The sequence below is a fragment of the Pseudonaja textilis genome, chromosome 1 (genome assembly GCF_049901715.1).
Source record: "Pseudonaja textilis isolate UNSWEBS1 chromosome 1, rPseTex1.2, whole genome shotgun sequence".
Taxonomy (NCBI): Eukaryota; Metazoa; Chordata; class Lepidosauria; order Squamata; family Elapidae; genus Pseudonaja; species Pseudonaja textilis.
In genome coordinates this window covers 301969241-301989379 of record NC_141990.1, presented here as the reverse complement: position 1 = coordinate 301989379, position 20139 = coordinate 301969241, and the positions used below count along the sequence as shown (strand labels likewise).

Genomic DNA, 20139 nt, shown 5'->3' with positions numbered 1-20139 from the left:
AATTTCATTACTCATAAGAGTGTTCTATAAAAGGAAGAAAAAGTGCATGCGTTGCTGTATAATAGTCAAAATAGTATATAACACAAAGCTGGTAGCTGGAGCTGAATCTACTTTGTATTCAGGCTGGTAATTATAATTTTGATTCATGATCACCTCTCCTTATTCAACAAAAAAAGGCTTGGTTTGTGTCTAGACAAATGAGTATTTTTAGATATCTTACATAACTCTGCAGTTTGATGCAGAGAAGCAAAGGAAAAGGACACTGAAGTACTAGCTACTAGAAAGTTTTTAGCCTTTTCAGTATGACTAAATAAAAGCTGAGATGTAAAAGTTAATTTTTGTAGTTAGTATAGACATTGTAGTTTCCTTGTGCTTCCATAATATAGAAAACATCTATACAATGCAAATTCTCCCCTTATGCCCATCCTATCTACATACTTTAATGAGTCCCCTACTCAGAAAAGCAAGGTAATGTTCTTACTCTTCTATTGATAGGAACAGGCGGTCAGCAAAAGCATAGTTCTTATTATAATCATAAAATGACACTTCCCCTATTTAAAGTGAAATTATTCAAACAGGGCAATTGTGATAGAACAAAATCATTCAACAACCTGTTCAGAATCTGCAAGGCAATTAAGCTTATTTAAAATTAAAACCTATAGTAAGGAGCTATACTTTTCATAATGATGTTAACCTCTATTTTGACTCTTAAGATATGTTTACTGAGTTTTGTTGTTGACATTTCTCCTATAAGTAGCCATATTCCAATGTTATGCTATAACTAGAGTATTTATCATGAATGAAGCTAAATAATACATATCCCAGGATCATGCTGCAGGATCCAATCTGAGTTGGACACCAGGACTCACAGGTTTATTTTTCCAAGCTTTTGGGCTCATGCTGGAGCCTATCTGAGAAGTTCCCTGATGATTGGTTCTAGCATGAGTCTGAACGCTTGGAAAAATAAACCTTTGGTCCCAGATTTGGATTCCACAATATTTATGTGAAGCAGAAGGTATTCAAATTAACATTCGAATTAATATTTGAATAGAAAAATAAGCATTTGAATTGAAGAAAGGAAGATAAAGAAAAAAATTGAACATTTGCACAGAAGACGGCTTTCAAAGAAGAATTAAATTGAAAGTGTTTTAAAGATTAAATAAAGATTATTGGTTGCCCTCTCCCCTCTTTGGAAAAGCTTTATAGCTCCCGCTGCCTTAAGAAAGTTCAAAACATCCTCAAAGATCCATTTCATCCTGGGCACCTTTTTTTTTGAACTATTACCACCTGGCAGACAGTACAGCATAATAAAAACAAGGATAAATAAGCTGAAACATAGCTTCTATCCCAGGGGACTAACGCTATTGAATTCTACTGTATAGTGTAATATTAATACAGTATCAGGAGTTTTCAATTCAATGTATAGAATGTGAAGGATGTGTGTTTGTGTTTATTTTCATAGTCATAATGTACACTGAAGATGGTATTTAATTTTGTTATACGAGGTGCAATGACAATAAAGTAAACTAAAGTCTTCTTCAAAACATTTGTGCTGAAGAACAATGTTGAAGCATTACATGTGTGCAAGATAAAATGAATATTTAATTACAAAGTCCATAAGAGTTACAAGGCTTATTCATGGATCTTCAGGGTGAGTGAGCCACTGACACTTGGAAAAACAAGTGATGGGTTTGAATCACTGTATATTTGCACACATATGCATATGTTCACAAGAATTATCCAAATTTTTGCCATAGTATGAGGCATTATTACTAGTGGTGTAATCAGGTTTTATAATTAGGAAAGGAGGCTACCGCTCTGTGCTTATATATAGATAATCTCTGTAGTCTCCAGCTAAAAATCAGATAGTAATGAGAAATCTTTTTGAAAATTGATTCTAATCCATTCAACTGAGGAAAATTCTGAGGCTATGGAAAAATCACTGTTACTCTGTGCAGATGATGCTAAGATAGCTAGACAAATTGGTTTATTCGGTAAGATGGCAATTCCAATTTTTCCAATTATGTGGCTTCGACTAGGGATTTGTCTAAGCTTTCATACTTGGCTGATGCTCAAATTTATTGTAATTTCCATGGAGGAGAATAGAAAATAAGATTTATTTCAGGTATTAAGCAGAGTATTTATGAAATGAAACATATCTATGCCTCTTTAATTGAGCTATATTTGGAATTCATTTTTGGGACAAATATTTGCTTGGGAACAGGGAGCATTAGATAGAAAGTCCATGTGAATTGTGAACCTGTACTGAAACAACACATCTCAGTAGTTTTAAGATGTGTGGACTTCAACATCAACAATTCCTTGGCAGTTATGACTATATGGAATTCTGAGAGTTGAAGTCAACACATATCTTAAAGTGTTTAAGGTTGAGAAACACTGGACGGCAGGATTCTTTCTCAGTACCTTTTGGAATGATTAATGAAGCCATATGACTGATTAGGAGCCGCCAATCAGAAGCTATATAAATGTTTTAAATCAATCAATCAACAAATGACAACATGGGATCACAAAGCTGATCCCGAAAGCACTGTTAAAGCAGCTTATAGAATGTCAAAACGACCAAGTGCTGTTCTAATTGGGCTTTTATCTTTGTACCATCTTGCATATTTTAGGAAATAAGTAAAACGTTGTTTATTCCTGTTATGGGGGGTAGAGAGGAAAGAGGGCAGAAGAATAAACAATGAGTGGATTTCCTTCTGGCTAGAATTTACTCTGTCATGGACCTAACTTGCTTTCAGCAGAAATCTTGGCACCCCCCTTTTTTTCTTCTTCAAGGAAGTCTTAACTCCTAGTGACTGCATAGACAAGTCCCTGCAGTTTTCTTGGAAAGATTTCAGAAGTGGTTTGCCACTACCTTCTTCCCATGACTGAGGGAGAAAGACACTTCTGCCCAGTGATTCAGCTGGCTTTATGTTTAAGGTGGGGCAGAAACTCACAGTCTCCCAGTTTTTAGCCAGATGCCTTAACCATTGCACCAAACTGGCTCTCCATTAACCCTTATTTCACTCTACAAATATTTGGTGAATATTTACATTTTCTTATTACTTTGTTTTAGAATGTGAGCATGATGCTCTCTCCTGGCAGCTCTCTATTAGGATTAGTACTCGGAACTACACATTCTAAAGAGTGGCATCGTCATTATGAATTGAGGGACAGCTCTGAGAAAACTCATCCTATCCCCCCTACACCATCAGCAATGTATATTTATACTGACGCCAATGGGCAAATGTCATTTTGCCTTCATTCCTTGAAATTTGTTTCCCTCTAAAATGAATTACAGAAAATTCTCAATTCTTTTATTAATAATATTTTGATTCATAGAGTTATGACAGAAAAAATATCACATGGTCACAGAATAGAGGTCTCAGAAGTATGGAATGAATTTTAATGTCAAATGGAAGAAATGAAAATATCCAGCAAGCATTCTGCAATTTACATATTAAGGGATCTGTCCATCCTTGTCTAGAAATAGTGATGAATGATGAACCATGCCTGACAGAAAGTACATTAAAGCGTACCATCAGAACATAGCAAGACCCAGGTCCAACCGAAATGTCACAAATCTTCACACAGCAATGCCAGGGAACTGTGTCATAATCAGCAATTACTGTTTGGAGTCCATGGAGGTGGGGCAGACAACAAGATATGCATAATAACATCATCATACAAATGCTGTGTATTATGGTCTTGCATCAAATGTTATATAAAAGGTATGTAACTACTGTAGCATTTTCATGTTGATGTCATCATGCAACTATCATTTGTTTTGTTGTCCTTTGCTGTTATTGCAGTTTGTTACACACTACGTTGATAATATATCCTGGGTAATTTTGATTGCAGTGGGAGAGAAATGTGTTCAATAAATAAATATTTAATTAATGCACTTCATGGTATTCATATTGTTTTTTCTCAAAGCCTATCAAAGATATTTTGCTGCAAATGATACCTTACAATCACCCAAATCAAGATAAATACATGAAGCAGAAAAGCATCCCTTCCTTACACTTGGCAGTAAATACACTACTACTTATTAATAATTTAATTAACTAATAATTTTCTGCCTATTATTAAGATCCACAGTCTAATGAATGGCCAGGGCATTTTATTTCTTCTCTATGTTATGTTTTCTCTTTTGTCCCTTATGTTCATAGTATTTTTTTCACTACTGCTCCTTAATCTTTTTTTTTTGGAGATATATATTTCATTGCTCACTCAGTTCTTTAGATCATGTCTACGATTCACTCTTTCCATTGGTCACTTTTGATTATGAACATCTGGGCAGAGGCTGTCTTTATTTCACCATAGCATACTGCTGAGTTATCTTAGGCCCTTTATATATGTATTAATATGACGTAGCATTGAGTATTAAAATACTTAATATGTTCCATGTTTTTCACATATTCTCATTCAAAAAGCATCAGATCTCTTCAAAACTGAGGCCAGCAGCAGACTTGAACAGAAAGTACTGATTAGCTAGACTGCACTTCTTTGGACTGAAGGTGAATAATCTTTTTTTAAAAAATGTTTCCCTGATTTTTTAAAAATCAGATTTGTAGGCAGATTGGAAGGAAGTTTTCTCTGATTTTCTTAGTGGTGATAGTAATACTGCTAAAGGGGGAAACCTGATGTTTTTCCTTTGGAAACTAGAGAGATAGTAATTGCTATAGAGGTGATATCTTCTTCAAGAAATCAATCATAGGTACCATATTATGAATGGTAGCATGCTCACATTGTCCACTGACATAAGAACAGGAATCTTCCACCTATTTCTCCAAAGTTGTCTTCTTGAAATAATTTCAAAACCTACTTTCCCCCCCCATTAAATCTAGTCCTCATAATGGATGAGTATGGATGTGACAATAACAACTCTTCTCTTTTAGAGTCACTTCTCAGAATTTGAGAATCAGTATTGAATGATATTTGGTCTCCAAGCCAAAGGATTCTGTTTAGTAGATGGAGAGTCCTATCTTTCTCTTCTATTATGAATTTCTCAAATCCCCTTTCTGAAGTCATTCATGCCAATAAGTCAATCAGTAAATTCGTGGTTGCCCTATAAAGCTGTTGTTTCTTCCAGTTTCCTGAGATGATTTTGGATTCTAGGATTAAGGTAAGTGCATAGTAAAAGAGTACATATCGCAGAGTCCTAAATCCTGCACTGAAAAATTTGGGTATAAAAAGCAGGGGTAGTCAAGCTTCCTTGATTCATTAACTGAATGCATCAGGTTGAAGACAAATTGTTGTTGCAAGTTAAATCTGTAGATGTGGCTCAAATAGGTATCATTTCCAGTGCTTGAATTCAATTTTTGGTCAAATGTGAGATTAAAAAACCAACAGTATAAAGAAAATGACTCTTACCTCTAGCAAATTTAGTTCCTTACCTATCCACTGGCTTAATCTTCATTCAAAATTCACCGGCAATGCTGTTCACATCCTTCTGCTAATCACGGCTGGTTTTTTTTTTTTTTAAGAAACAAGTTTGGAAGCGTTCAGATTTTTTTTTTCCTTGGTCAGCCACCATTATTTCTGATTTAAAGTACCAAAATGACCATTGTGGATTTTTTTTTCCCAATGGGACAGATGACATTTTTAATCAGAATTTAAGATTGCAGGAAGTTTCATATGATGCACAGTTGCATACCATACAGATGGGCTTTAGTGAATCCAGTATTTTGGAGACGCATGGCTTGATCGCACATTGATTCTTCTTAGTCAGCCTTACTTTTTACAGGTTTGCTTTGAGAGGAAAAAGCAGCTCCAAATAGATTTTTTTTTAACTGACTGGGAAGGTCTAGTTCTAGGAATGAGGGGATCCAATGTTATGCTAAGCCAGTTAATCTGTATGATTGAGCTTCCCACTCCCCAAGTCCAAACTTTCCCTCCCTCCCTCATATACACAAGCACAGCTTTCACTTAATTCCCTCTCTTCCTCAGTAGACATACATACGCACCGTGAAGGGGGAGTGAGAGGGTTATGGGCAGGGGTGGGATTCTACCAGTTCCCACTAGGCGGGAACAGGTTGTTATCTTTCTAAGCAGGTCGGAGAACCGGTTGTTAGAAGAAATCTCCTTTTGTTTTTTCCATTTTACTGGCCTAATCCTGTAGGGAAGGCATTCCTTACATTCTGGTGTTGTAACTGCCTCTCTGTTAACCCTTATTACATTCTTGGCAGGACTAGACTTCCTGTCTCCGGAGCTTCTCTGGAGTTTTTTTTTTTATTCTTTTGCTGGTACTTTGCTTGTGTGGAGCCTGAAATTGATGTATTGTAGCCATGTCACTTGGAAACCTGACAGCTTGACTTTCTTAAAGGGGAAGGGTTGTTTTAAGTTTTTTCACTGCTGTTGGGAGGAAATACTCCCCTGTTGGAGTTAGCACTTTGAAGAAATAATTGAATAACAAAACAGAGCTGCAGAAAGAAGCTTTTAATGACAAGAAACCAAGATGAGTGACATTCAGCAAGGCTTCTTGGCTAGTTAGAAAGATTGACATTCAAACGTGAGTTTACATACCCTTTCTGAGTTTTGGTCTAAAACTGGTTTTTGGTGAAGTTTAATTCTGTGCTTGGTGATGTTTAATCCTGTGTTTATTGATGGGATAATTTTCCCTATTCAGCTTTATTTGGAAGGAAAAAGGTTAATCTCTGTTCCTGAAAAGAAACTGGGTTGAGAAATATGGCTAGTTCCTGTGTCTATTTGTTCTGGTAATTGGTTTAACAAGCAACAGCGACTATTGTGATTTAATTATTTGTATTGTGTTTGAATTTTTTCCTGCCTCGTGGTTAGTTTGGGGAGGGGGAGTTTTCCTTCACTGCTTTAGTGGTATCTGGCACTATCCTTTTGGGGTATACTTCCAAGAAACAGGATGCAAGCTTGTCACGGATTATTGCCTTTCTGGGGGGCATGTAATCTTTCCTTAAATCTGGATAGATTTCTTTAGGATATTTTATGAGGTGAGGGAGACCAGCTGGTGTCTTTAAGTGATGCAAATGGATCTAAGGATTGCTTCTCCTGGGTGTGCTCTTTTTGGAGAGCTTAAATGACCTCTCTGCAAAAGGGTTTCACTTTATGAGCAAAAGTTGGCTGCTGTTGGTTATCATTGCATTTTAATTATTTTAATTCCTCAAGATGCTCTGGCACCCTGCCTAATTTGTAACTCTGGCTTTCAGGTATTTTTAATCTAATGATTGGTATTTAGGACAGCTTTTTGTAAGCAAAGAAGCTTTTTGTATTTTTGTACAAGTAATCCTTGACATATAACAGTTCATTTAGTGAACATTACAATGGCACTGAAAAAGTGACTTATGTCTGTTTCTCACACTTACGACCATTGCAGCATCCCCACAGTCACAAGAGGCCAGGCGAGGTGAAGTGCCCCTTGATGTGAGTGATGTTGAGTTGGCCACGCCCAGCTAGTCACATGACCACCAAGCCATGACCACCAACTAAGCCACACCCACAGAACTGGTTGTTAAAAAAATTGAATCCCACCCCTGGATCTACCAGATCTGGACTGCAAATCCAGCCAAGTCAAAGTTTCTGGTTTTTTTTTTTTTTTTGAGATTGCAGCTCAGAGATAGTAGCCATAGCCTCTAAGTCACATCCCATCCAAGGCACTGGGAAAACAGACTTTCCTTATCTTGGCTGCTGTGAGTGCCGGGAGGTAGGTGAGCAGGACTGAAGACATCCAACCCAGCTCACAGACAGGAGGGCACCGTTGCCATCTCCAAGCCCCTGGGAGACAGTGAGTTGCTCTCCTTCCTTGTTGCCTGAAATTTGACCTCGTGCAGTCAGGGAAGGAGGCAGGGACATATGCCATTGCACGATGCCATCACAAGCACATGGTAGTCAGTCCTGGGGAGAAGAGCATTGTTGGAGTATTGTGGGACCGCTTTTGTGTGCTGTTGCATTTGCCGCCATCCCTTTAAATCCCACCTGTAACTGGGTGCATCTGTATTTGTACATGAGGTCTTTGTACTATTATTCTGGAAACTTATTTATGAATAGCCATACTCACTCTCTGACTGCTTGAGTTAATTGCTGGGGCATTGATGGAGGAGAATGAACGTTTCTGCAAAAATATGGGTGCCTTTCTCAGGGACCTTGAAAGAGACCTCTTTTGTAGGGGGGGGGGCGAAGAGAAGGGTCTTTTCACTTCAAATGTCACGATAAGGTAAATCACCTGTTTATCAACAAGGACCTGCTTGCACCATGCAGCACATCACTATATGGAATACAAGATTCAGAGCCAGTGTGATGTAGTGGAAAAAAGTATGAGACTTAAGATCTGAGATATCTAAGTTCAAGTTCACCCTTATGCATAGAAGCTTAGACCATAACTCCCTTACAAAATCTACTTCACAGGGTTGTTTAGGCTAAAAGCAACCCTAAATATGTTGCTCCAAGCTCCTCGAGGAAAGAGGAGATATAAATCTAATAAAATAATGTGATTTGCACTGAATACTCATCCAATCAGTACTGACTCATGCATGATTTGGGGCAGTGCTGATGTAGGGGATTCAGCAATTTCCCAGTGCTGGTAATATTGCAGTTGATCCAGGGCTGGTTTATCATCTTTGGAGCTCATATATTTCTCAGATGGCCTTTTAGATGCTTCTTGGCATTGTAAATTGTCATTGATTAGGAAAATTGAAACATGAAAATCAGATTCACTTTGTAATCCTGAAATGGCGACATCCTTTTTCTCTCTCAAGGACTCTTCCTCCTTCATTTCCATAATTATTGTTTTCTGAAGACCAAGTTGACCAAGTTATTTCATACTTTTGTAGCGGGGGGCACTTTCAAAAGAGGTTGTGGTGAAAAGTGCACCTTTTATATAGGTGATAAAATAATAAATTTGCCATTTTAATCATCATTAAAAATTTAAAGGTCAAGCCATCCAGCCAATACTGTAGGGAATGTGTAAAAAATTCTCCGGAAGTCTCTCTTGTTCTCTCTTTTTTAAATTGGTGGATATGTTTTTTGCTCCTACTTACACACAGACAGCTGTTTGCCAATTGGGCTTCTTCAAAATTACTGCATCTAATTTGTTGAATGACAGCCTGCACTTCCTTAAAGAAAAGTTGAAGACCACTTAATTTTGTATTTGACTCAGTGAAGATGGTTTTGTGAGTTTAATATATTTTCTTATTAATTTAATTTCCTAGAATGAAAAAGTCACCTTTGAATAGAACCTTGACTTTTCAGCAGCTTCTGGTCTCCCAATTATTTAGTGGAATGACATCACCGCTATTGTTGCATCATCGTTGCAATAATCACAACTGCTGTTTGTTAAATTAAGACACACCAAAATTCCTGAACAAATTCTTTTTTGTTGAATCTTTTTTAATATCTTCTATAAATGTGGCCATGTCATCAGTTTGCTTGTAGGGCAGGTATGTATTTCGTGTTTTGAGAGCTAAACTATGTTGAAAGAGGAATAAAATGCTGATGAATTTCATGCCAGAATTCAGTGGCAAAATGAGCCATTATTACTTCTGTATCTTGTTGGTTTGAAAACTCCATGCTCTTTTTTCTGTCTATCTTCTAGTGTTTTCGGTAAGATTCCTTGGATTTAAACTCCATAATTATTTTTTACCAAATAAGCTTACAGTTAATCCTTCTGTCCTTTGTAGGATTGGCAAGCAGAACCTTGATCTTGGTAGTTCTATCATTAGTTACTTATTGATAATGTTTCTGAATGGAGAAATTATAGAAATGTTTTGCTTCTTCCATTGCTTGCTCAAAACTTGATCTCCTGAACAAATTCTAAAGGAAATATCTTATACCTATATCTTACTTCAAAATAGCTATTACTGTTGTATTGTTTCACATAATTTTCTGTGTCAAACTGTATATAATTTTAATTTGTTTGAATGCCTTAGCAATAAAAAGTATAGCAAAATATTTGAATTAAATAAATCAATTTGACTAGGTGAAATGTTAATTTCAGTTTGTTGTTTGTGTCTCTTTTTTCACTTGAGGAAAATGCAGCATTGTGCAAGAGTTTCCCCCCAGTTTAGTCATGAAGCTTTTAAAAGAACATTACACACTATTTAGGGCTCACTGCATTCCATTTCAGCTACAACCACTTCCTTATTTTCCCTGAAGCAGATCTTATTGTTTGTGCCAATTTTCTATGTTCCTTGTTATTTAACATTCAGACCACACTTTGTGTCTTTGTAAAGTTTGGTTAGTTAAAATGAGCCACCCCCTCCCATTTTATTGCAAGCAATGGGAAATATTTTGTTTATTCCAATATATATAAAAATAAACCTGCCTGCTAAACTGTTTCAAGAAGAACTAAGGGATTTGTTGAATGGTTCCAACTTGGACACAGAACTAAACTGTAAATAACTACATATCTAACTCTTCCAGATTTTCTATATCACTTTTCAATAACATTTTAAACATGTATATATATGTATATATTCACCAGCATTTTCTTAGCTTAAGAAAACAGTAGGGAAAACATAATGTAAAATGAAAGCTGTGGGAAATAAGCTAGTGTGCCATCTAAAAGAAAGTACATGGGGATACAAGATTGACTTCCTTAAGAAAAAACTCGTAAAACTAGTTCCCATAACAGAGGGCAGCTATTTCTCCAATATCCTAAGTTGCTGTTTTGAACTAAAAAACAGGTTCTAGTAGGAAACTTTATGTCTATCAACAACCCCCTGGAGTGTTTTTAAGAGTCTCACCCTGGTTTAAGTATGCCTGGTCAACATTCAAATGAAACAATTTTTGTTGTGAACTAGGGCAGACATGCATGAGAGTAAATAATAATGGTGAAACTTACATAGGTTTACTTTGTAGCTTCCTTAGGATATGTTCAAATTATTTGTAGTTATTTGACCCTACAATGTGTTCTCTTGACTGTTATCTTGAGGTTTGTTTGAATGAACTGAGAAGTGATACCTGGATGGATCCAATAAGTCTTGGATATATGTTTGCATGCTAGAGAGATGCTGCCAGCCATAGGGTCACCCATCCCTGAAAACTCTACTTTGAAGAAAAGAGTTTATCATGACAAATACTATTTAATCATTAACATATCTGAATAAGATATTGGAGATGGCATTACTGAAATGGCTATTCTTGATTATCTTGATTCACTGCAGTCTAGATTCAAGCTTGTTTTGAGAACTGAAAAGGTCTTAGATTCTCTGCTGGATGACCTCCTGTAGGCAAAGACAAGCTTCTGGGACAGTGGCTTTTCATAATACCACATTATTCTTCTGAATTAATTCAGGTGGATTTCAGAAAATGGTCATCCTTGAGTCATCAAGGCTCAATTTACAACTGAGGTCAGGAATGCTTTTTATCAGCTCTGGCTGGAACGTCTGCTACAATGGCAAAAGCAACATCACATAGATTTATATATTGCTTCATAGTATTTTACAGTGGTTTACAGAGTTGGCATATTGCCCCCAACAATCTGGGTCCTCATTTTATCGACCTTGGAAGGATAGAAGGCTGAGTCAACCTTGAGCTGGTCAGAATCAAACTCCTGGCAGTCAGCAGAATTTTCCTGCAATACTGCATTCTAACCGCTGCATCACCATGGCTCATCATATAGTGTCTCCTTTTCTGGTCAAGGATGGCTTAGCTACCATTAGGATCTCTCTGGGTCCCAAGACCAGCCTCTCAAATGCTCTTTCTTCCATCTCAATAATAGTCAAAAGTTACAGAGTTAGTGCATAAAGTTTGAAAGGGCAGGGTATCTGCAATTTGTACTTAAATCTGTTGGGGAGAGAAATAAGAATATAGTAGCTCTGGACTCTTGGGGGTGGAATGGTATGGCAAGCTGCATCAGCACTAGGACTACCAGATCAAGGCAACAAAAGTTTCCCTGAGTCACTTTGAATCATTAGATAGGAGCATAAAGTTTCTTGTACCTTTTGCTGCCATCTGATGGTTCACCTGGTCAGTGTGAATTTAGCATGGCCTTTGTACCCCGTTTCCCTTTCCTGCTTCCATTATGCTGCTCTTGACTTTGTAGTAGACAACCCTACTTCCTCCTCCTTGTCCCCCTCCTTTCTGGAATAGCATATATCCCCCTCCCAAATCTTTTATTTCCCCACTGCTGAATTTCTCTGCATCTTCACCATATTCCAAGCACTGCTAACAATTCTTATTCATGTAATGTAATATGCAGAACAGTCATATGCTGTGCTGCTATCTTGCGGTCATCCAGATATTTGCAGTCCATACACAATAGCATTAATTGAAACAATTGCATGCTCCTCCATTTACTAGTTGAAGGCTTTATTAATGGCATATAAACCTCTAAACAATATGGAAAACAGGCTGGCTCCCCCTTGCTATACATTTGAATGATTTTTAGATGATCACCCAGAGAGATTCTATTGCGGGTATTACACAAATGGGTGTTTTCAGTAGTGGTGCCAGCTCTCTGGAATACTGCCTCCAGAGATTGGAGGGTTGGTGAGAATTACTGTATATTTCTTTTGTATTTTTTAAAAAAGAATTTATTTGTTTTCTTCTTCATCCTCATTTCTGTAATTATCTCTGAAAGAGGGGAATATTTGTAGCTCTGGGTTGAAACGAGGGATCCTTGGTTTCCCTGAGCTTGGTTGTTTTCTTGCAGATGTTTTGTTACTCAAACTAGGTAACATCATCAGTATATCAGTGTTATGATTTCAGAAAGTATATGTGATTTACTGCTTTGTTAGCTTTTGCTTCTAAGCATTGGCTTTTTAAACGGTCCTTACAAGCGTCACTGGGCTTTCTCTTGAGTAACGGCTGTGTCTACAATTATAGATTTTGTTTATTAAACTGCTATCTCACAATTCCTTAAATGCTTTTTAAAAGATGGAGAGATTTTGGCAATATCCATTTTTATGTAAAAAGTTAATACACTGAATAGTTAAAGATGGCCTTTATATGAAATACATTCTGAAAGGAAAACAAATTTTCTCTTGAAGCAGTTTTAGAGTCACTGCAAAGTCAGAGTCATTGTTTTCCTGCATCCTAAATGTTCAGCAACAAAAAACATTCTTGTTATCTTACTCAGTTATATAAAAATGAACATGTTTTTACAGTGTAAGTGAAAAACAACTAGTTAACAATTCTCTATAATATTGAGATAAGCAGACTATTTGCTATGCAACATATCTACTGCAGCACAAAGAAGCACAATCGTACCAAATAGTGATATAATTTCCCGCCTCCAAAAGTCAAAACTGTGGTGGTAGAAAAATACAGAAGAACCTCTGGTCACGAACGCTTCTGACCATGACCAAATTGGGTTCTGACCAAAAAATTCACTTTTTTTTTTTTGCAGCTGATTTCCCCTTTTGTGCCATTTTTTTGTAAGCACCAAATTTCCAAAATTAGATTCAGGTCATGACCAAATCGGGTTGTGGCCAAAGTTATGGAACAAATTATGGTTGTGACTAGAGGTTCTACTGTATCTCACAGAAGGTTAATATAGTCACATTCCCTTGCAGAAAATGTATTGACCTCATGAAGAACCAAAGAAAATCTTAAATTTATTCTAAAATACAGTTGCCTGGTTTCTTATTGAGCTAGTTTTGTTGTTACTGGAAAAACTTTCATAATAAAGATTTGAGAATAAAACCATCTGCTTTTTCTCTCCTTTCAAGCTATGGATTTCCCCAAAATAGTTGGCTGATTCAAGCATGCCTGTCATCCTTTGATGGTTCCCAGCACAAGCAGACTCCACCTTAAACCAGGATACATTTGAGGTGAGATGGAAATTCTGACTCTAATATTCAAACAGCTTGATCTATACTGCTATTAAAATGCAAGGCCTTGGATATTAGTTTGATGACCTTTTTACATCTGGTTGCCTGGATCATCTATGAATGCAATTATAGAGCACAGTGGGATGTTTACTCAGGTAAATGAGATATTGCAGCAATTATATGAAGTCAATGAACTTACATTTTTGATTCGTTCAGAGTTCTATTTAAATACTTTGTGGGACAGAAACATTGAGATATAATGCTGAACAGAATATTTATTTATCATCTCATCCATTGTAAAGATCAGGCATAGTGCATTCTCAAATAAAAAATTATTTTATGTAAACAAGAACATAAATACTTAAGTAGAAATGCCAAACCTTATATTCTTGGGATATATTTGGTTTTCAATACAGATGTTTGAGTCTTGCAGCTGCTTAAGACTTCTTAAGTCTTTTCAATTTCAAAAACAATTCCCTAGAATAATCTTGTGGTTAACTAGCAACTAGAGCTTCATAAATAAGGAGCATAAACTCCCTGTTGGGATCAAGTTATTAACTGGAGATGGGCAGGGTTTGATACAGCCAAATGGCTGTACTCAATTCCACCATAAAACAAGAGGAGGTAGTAGATACAGTCATGATTTTATGTTCTGCACTGAGATTCTCATCACCGCTATTGTATTAATGTGAAATTGAGGAAAGTATTTTTATCTTAGCTGGATTATTTGGAGGGGAAAGGGTGGGTCTTTTGGTGCCAGATATTTCCCCAAGTTAAGACTGCCATTTGGTCATTATCCTTGTTGTAAAACCTGGACATTGAGATCATAATAATTAATCAAAATATTATCTTGGGACTTGGAGAGAGTTCAGCTAATATTTTGCTCCTCCCAGTGGAAAAATGCCATTCTTTCCATAAAGGCCATAAAGTAGTAACAGTCAATAGGACTGCTCAAACAGTTATTTCTTTGTAGCAGTTCTTTGAGAAACAAGAACTGATAAAGTTAGTCTTATAAATTCCAGGGCATTAGAAACAGGATTATAAAATACTTTTTAAAAAAGCTAACAACCAGACATTCAAAATAATGCATCCAATAGGTTCCCTTTTAAGATTTAAGCAGTGGCCATTTAGCATATATTATTCTTAAAATCACTTAAAAATCATCTATGTGAAAGGGTTCACTTTATAGAAGATGTTTGATGTAAACTTTGGTCTTGCAAGAAACAGAAATCATTCTAAATGATCAGCTTAATATTGAATCTCTCTCTGTCTCTGTCTGTCTGTCTCTCTCTCTCTCACACACACACACACACACACACACACACACACACACACGCTTTACATTTCTAATATATCAAACATATATCAGGCTACCAACTTGTTAAACCACTACATTTCTTCCTCTTTTTAAAAAGTTGCCTTTGGAATAAGTCAGGGACTGTTGCATTTATTATCTTTCCCCTCGCACTTGGCAGTACATTTGGACTGTGATTATCATGTGAACATGTTATGTCCTTTACATTATAATAGGGAACAACTCCTGTTGCAATTTTGCTCATAAATTTGACAAACTGAAAGATATATTTCTATTGTAGCATCTTCTGATTAGTACCCACCAGATGGAGAAAATTACAGCCTCCATCATCTCTTGTCAGTATGTGCATAAAGTTGAGGTGGGATGTTTTACTGGTAATGTAGTAAAATGATACATATGATACATATAGCTGTTTACTATAGAATGGATCCAATATATAATGATATAATTGGGCAGATTCTGTGGGTGTTGTTTATACTTTTTTCAACTCTACCAATTAATCTACTTCCATTATTTGAGCCATTCCAGTTTTACGCAAAAATACATAAAGAAATTAAGAGAAACCCTGGGGATGCACAAAGTTTGATTTTCTAATCACTGCTCACCCCCAGCCTTTTCTAATTTCTTTAATATTAAGATGCAGGACTTTTGTATAGAGTTGAAATCAGAACCCTCATCTCCTAAATATTAAACCCTCTTGTTTACCTCTTTTCTCAAGAGGATTCTGGGAACAAAGTGACATTATTTTCAAAACTTTTAAAATTTATGGAAGTGTGTCCTTATTGCTGCCAAACGTAATGCTTTTACTAGTACTCACATATACCAAAGTGCTAACTTTATCTGCTGTTGCTTAAGACTTTTGACACCACTTACTAGAAACACTGTAGTCTGCACATATAAACCATATACCACATTTTTCAATTGCAGTTAAAAAAGACATTTTACTTTATTTTTAAATCATGCCATGCATGGTGCACCAACAGACTTATTGCTATGTAAATATATTTTAAAAACTAGTGAAATTGAAAGCATGCAGTCTGAGGAAAAAGCGGATATTCTGTTGTGCAGAAATATTGCTATTAACTTAATTATACATAGTGCCAGAGCTCCAAAACACGATTCAACGTAAGGAGGAAAGGTGAAGGGAAAGTTTAGCCCTCCCGACTAAACATTGAAAGATCCTCTGCACTCCTTATCTGATTCATGCAGTATCTGGGATTAGCCACACCCTAAAAGCCGCAGGGATGAAATCACAAAGGCCGACTTTGCAGCTAACAAACACAGTTTAACACAGCACAGGCAATAGCAGCAGCAGCACAGAAGAAAGTATTAGAAGGGAGGAAAAAAAGTAAGCCCACCACTGGCTGGAGATCCTTGCCAGTTAGGAAGTACGAGATGAAAGCAGTCACACATCTTGGTGGATTAGGTTGGCACAGCAATAACAGAGAGAAAGAAAAGAGAGAAGAGAAGAGACAGCTTCTCTGGTTCCTTTGAGAAAGGCTGCCTTGAAGAATCACTCCCAGTGCAGAAGACAGAAGCGTTGAATGTTTTTTTTTTTTCGGGAATGCACTAAAAGTGCAGCTTGGTCGGAATCAACTGCTGACACAACCGGCAGGAGAAGAAGAAAAAAAATGCTCCCTTTGGACGAGCCCCAAGTGGTTCAGGTCGGCTCTGCATTGCTTACTTGCTTGTTCATAGCCTTGCAGAGCTGCTGCTTTAGGTCATTGCAGAAAAAGGGAGTGGTGCGGCGGATGCAACTCCTCCTTGCAGGGACCAGCCAAACTGATGGAAGATTCCCAGCTGGTGCCCTCACTTGATTGGCTGGTCCTCGCTGGTTAAAGTGGCCGGCTGGGTGGGCAATTTCTATTCCTACCTATCAGGTGGGATCTTCGGAGCAGTGGGGGCTACAAGAGTTTATTTGGATGATCCCCAGTCTTCAAAACAGAGATGGGGGTGGGGGGAAGAGGGGGAGGAACAGAGAGAGAGAGAGAGAGAAAATGAGAGCAGGTCATTGTTTATATTTTCAGAAGTGATTCGTTAATCTTGCAGCATGGCAAAACAACACGGCTGTGTGGCATCTTAGAAACTGGTATAACTGTATAAGCTTTCTTGGAGGACTGAAGCACAAACGCTCATGTGATAATACATTTGTTAGCATTTAAAGGGTCTCTTGGCTGTTTGAATTCGCGTAGGTTAGAAGAATGTGGTTTGAAATGAAAAGCAGATGAAACGGACTGCACAAGTTCTTTTAGGGAAAAAAAAGTACTTTAGATCTCTTGCATATAGTTCTCAAAAGAAAAGCAAAGGGGTCGGCACACATCAAGTTTGGGGAGTGGAAGATGGTGGCTTTAGAAGATCTAAAAGGTCTTTATTCAGAAAGAAATAAACTTTTTTTCTTAATGTTCAAAAGGGCAGAATTTGATCCAATCGGTGGACGCTCCAGAGAAGAACTTGGCTCAATTTCTAAACAATAAAAACTGTAAGGGAGCGGAACAATCTCTCTCTCTCTCTCTCTCTCTCTCTCTCTCTTCCTCTGGGGGAGGGGAAGGGATGAGCATTTCTTCCTTCACTGGAAGAGCTTCAGTAGAAAACTGGATAGATATTTTTCAGAGAGCTATAGCTAAATCCTGTCTTCGGCTACATCCCTTCTAATACTTTGATTCTAATATTCCACCCATACTAGCTAGAAAACACAATCAAGAATAACGTGGAGTAAGTGAAGTGCAAGAAAAATGTAGACATTTTGCAAATGAAATGCAGACTTGTAAGAGGTAACCCTCCCCCCTTTTGATTATATAATAGTATTAACAGAGACTTGGAATTTTAATCTTTTCAGTGTGAATATTGTTGGATCCCAGAATAGGGAAAAGTCATTTTAAGGCCAGGAATGCCACTTCAAAATCAATACATCACCAACTTGAAGGCATTCTTGGCTCACTCTCTTTCTTAGCTCCTGGGATGCTGGCAAATAATATAGTTGCTGCCCCAATATTAGGACATTTAATATTACTTAGGAATTTAAAAACAAAGTATATTTTCTTCTTTAAAGTGGGAAAAGGATGTTTGGTTGAACAGGACCAAGCTTTCAGTTCTTGGCTGGCATGCAAATGCTGATTGGCTGGCAGTTCCCTGCCAGATGTGTAGATTCTCAAATAGTGCCTTGATGCCTGAAAAGAGCCAAAAGTAGCTAACATGTGGATAAACTTTGTGTTTGGAAGTAGATTTAGAAGCATTGGGAAATGGAAAGGCTGGGAGCCTGAAAGTTTGCAGGTTTAATTTGGTTGTGGTACTGAAATTTTCTTGGTTTTGTTGTGCTGATTTATAGTTTATTTCAGGATCCCATTGTTATTTATTATTTCCTCCTTGAGGCAAGTAGAGCAGCATGATGACAGGACAACCAGAATAACAAACTATCTGACTTATTCATTATGCATGTGTCACACCTGTAATTTCAGAGTTAAGACACTGGATACAAAAACTAATTAGGATGCCACAGGACTGGCACCAGGAACTAGAATATGGCATCTTGAAGGTGTTAAATATAACTGTCACTATGGGAGTGGGTTCAGCTCTATTGTCTATCACTTCTGGCATGTGTAATACAGATTGCCAACTGACCAAAACAACCTTTAATTGTAACAGCAAGATTTGATTTACCAGAAGTGGCTAACAGTGGCTTTTCAAAATATTGGTATCAGTACATACCACATTTTTATGCCTTCAAATCATTGTTGACTCCTGGCAGTTGTCTGGAGAAGTCCTTACAGATTTCTTGACAAGAGGTTTTTAGAAGTGGTTTGTTGGTGCCTCCTTCTTAGGGCTGAGAAAATGTTTAAGATTGGGAAGAACTTAATGCATATGAAGGCTAACACTAGCTAAAGAGCTGGCAGTTGTGACTTAACATTGTCAACAGATAATAAATAATAATTTTGAATACCATCAGATTTAAAGAATTGTAATATTGTTTGTAGATGTTGCTCAAACAACTGCTTCTGGAAATCTCCAGGAAAAAGAATCCTATCATATTTGTTTTAAATTCTTTTCTCTTTCCAAGTATTGCTCTTTATTAGTTAAAGTTGACCTGATGATGACAATAAAATAAACTTTTCCTGAATTTCTTGCATTACATCTATTATATCTTCATGAATTGAAACTTACATGCAGAAGATAGCCTAAGGAAGGACTGCATTAAAGTCTGAGTGGGAAAAACATTCTTTGATTTCAAATAGTACAAAGAGCTTTCCCAAAGTAGAAGTTGAAGAAGAGCTGGAAAAAGAGGAAATTTTTTTGCTGGTCTTCAGGGAAATGTATTTCTACCTTGCTGACAAGCATGTAAAAATAAAATACTGGGCTATACATAATTGATTATTATCATTATGCATCAGGCATTTATGAACAGAGATATATGAATAGGAAATCTAATCTGCAAAAAAGGCCATTGGCACTCAAAATAACATTGAGTTAACACTCAATGACACAATGACATCCGAAAAAACATTCTGTATATTCTTAAACTGCAAAAATTCTCATTCCCAATAAAAATCACTTGGCACAAATCTCCCTGGTTTACAGGGAATGTAAAGGGATTTAAAAGATAAGAAAAGGCTTAAGCAATCTTAGCCAGTGCTCTCTTAGCACCACAGATGATCCAGTGAGATTTTTTTTAAAAACAACAACAACAAATGCTGCAGCAATGGCAGAGAAGAAATATTTTAATTCTGAAGTCTGGGAGGGGCATTCCAAGGATGTTTTTGCTTGCGTCTCTGCCTACAGGCTGAATCACATCCAATCTCCTGGGAGAAGTCTGCCAGCTATTACTCTTTCCAAAAAATTCAACTTGGCTTACATATCATGTGATGCTGGGACATGACCTACCACAGGGATTTTGGTGCAGGAGGCAAACTTCAAAATGCCACACAAACAAGAAGGACAACAATAGCATTCAAACTCTCCATTTAAATTGGGACAATAAAATTGAGCTATGGTACCAGGACAATAATACTGAGCTATGAGCTATGTACCATGTTGGGAGGTAACAAAATAATGAAGAAGAGATTGCTTCGGGTACTCTTTAGTTGC

The 20139-nt window shown here is 37.0% G+C and overlaps 1 protein-coding gene and 1 long non-coding RNA gene across 2 annotated transcripts in view; one reads left to right on the top strand and one right to left on the bottom strand.

Moving 5' to 3' along the window:
* Positions 1-16614, bottom strand: part of LOC113435043 (uncharacterized) — a 72856-nt gene extending 56242 nt beyond the window's left edge. Inside the window, exon 1 of the mRNA XM_087922265.1 lies at positions 16419-16614. Within this exon, the coding sequence (XP_087778391.1) occupies positions 16419-16473 (55 nt within the window). The 5' untranslated portion in view covers positions 16474-16614. The remainder of the gene's footprint in view (positions 1-16418) is intronic.
* The window catches only part of LOC148128279 (uncharacterized), an 88380-nt gene continuing 74250 nt past the window's right edge, over positions 6010-20139 (top strand). Inside the window, exons 1-2 of the long non-coding RNA XR_015741186.1 lie at positions 6010-6514; positions 13644-13745. This is a non-coding gene — a long non-coding RNA (uncharacterized LOC148128279). The remainder of the gene's footprint in view (positions 6515-13643; positions 13746-20139) is intronic.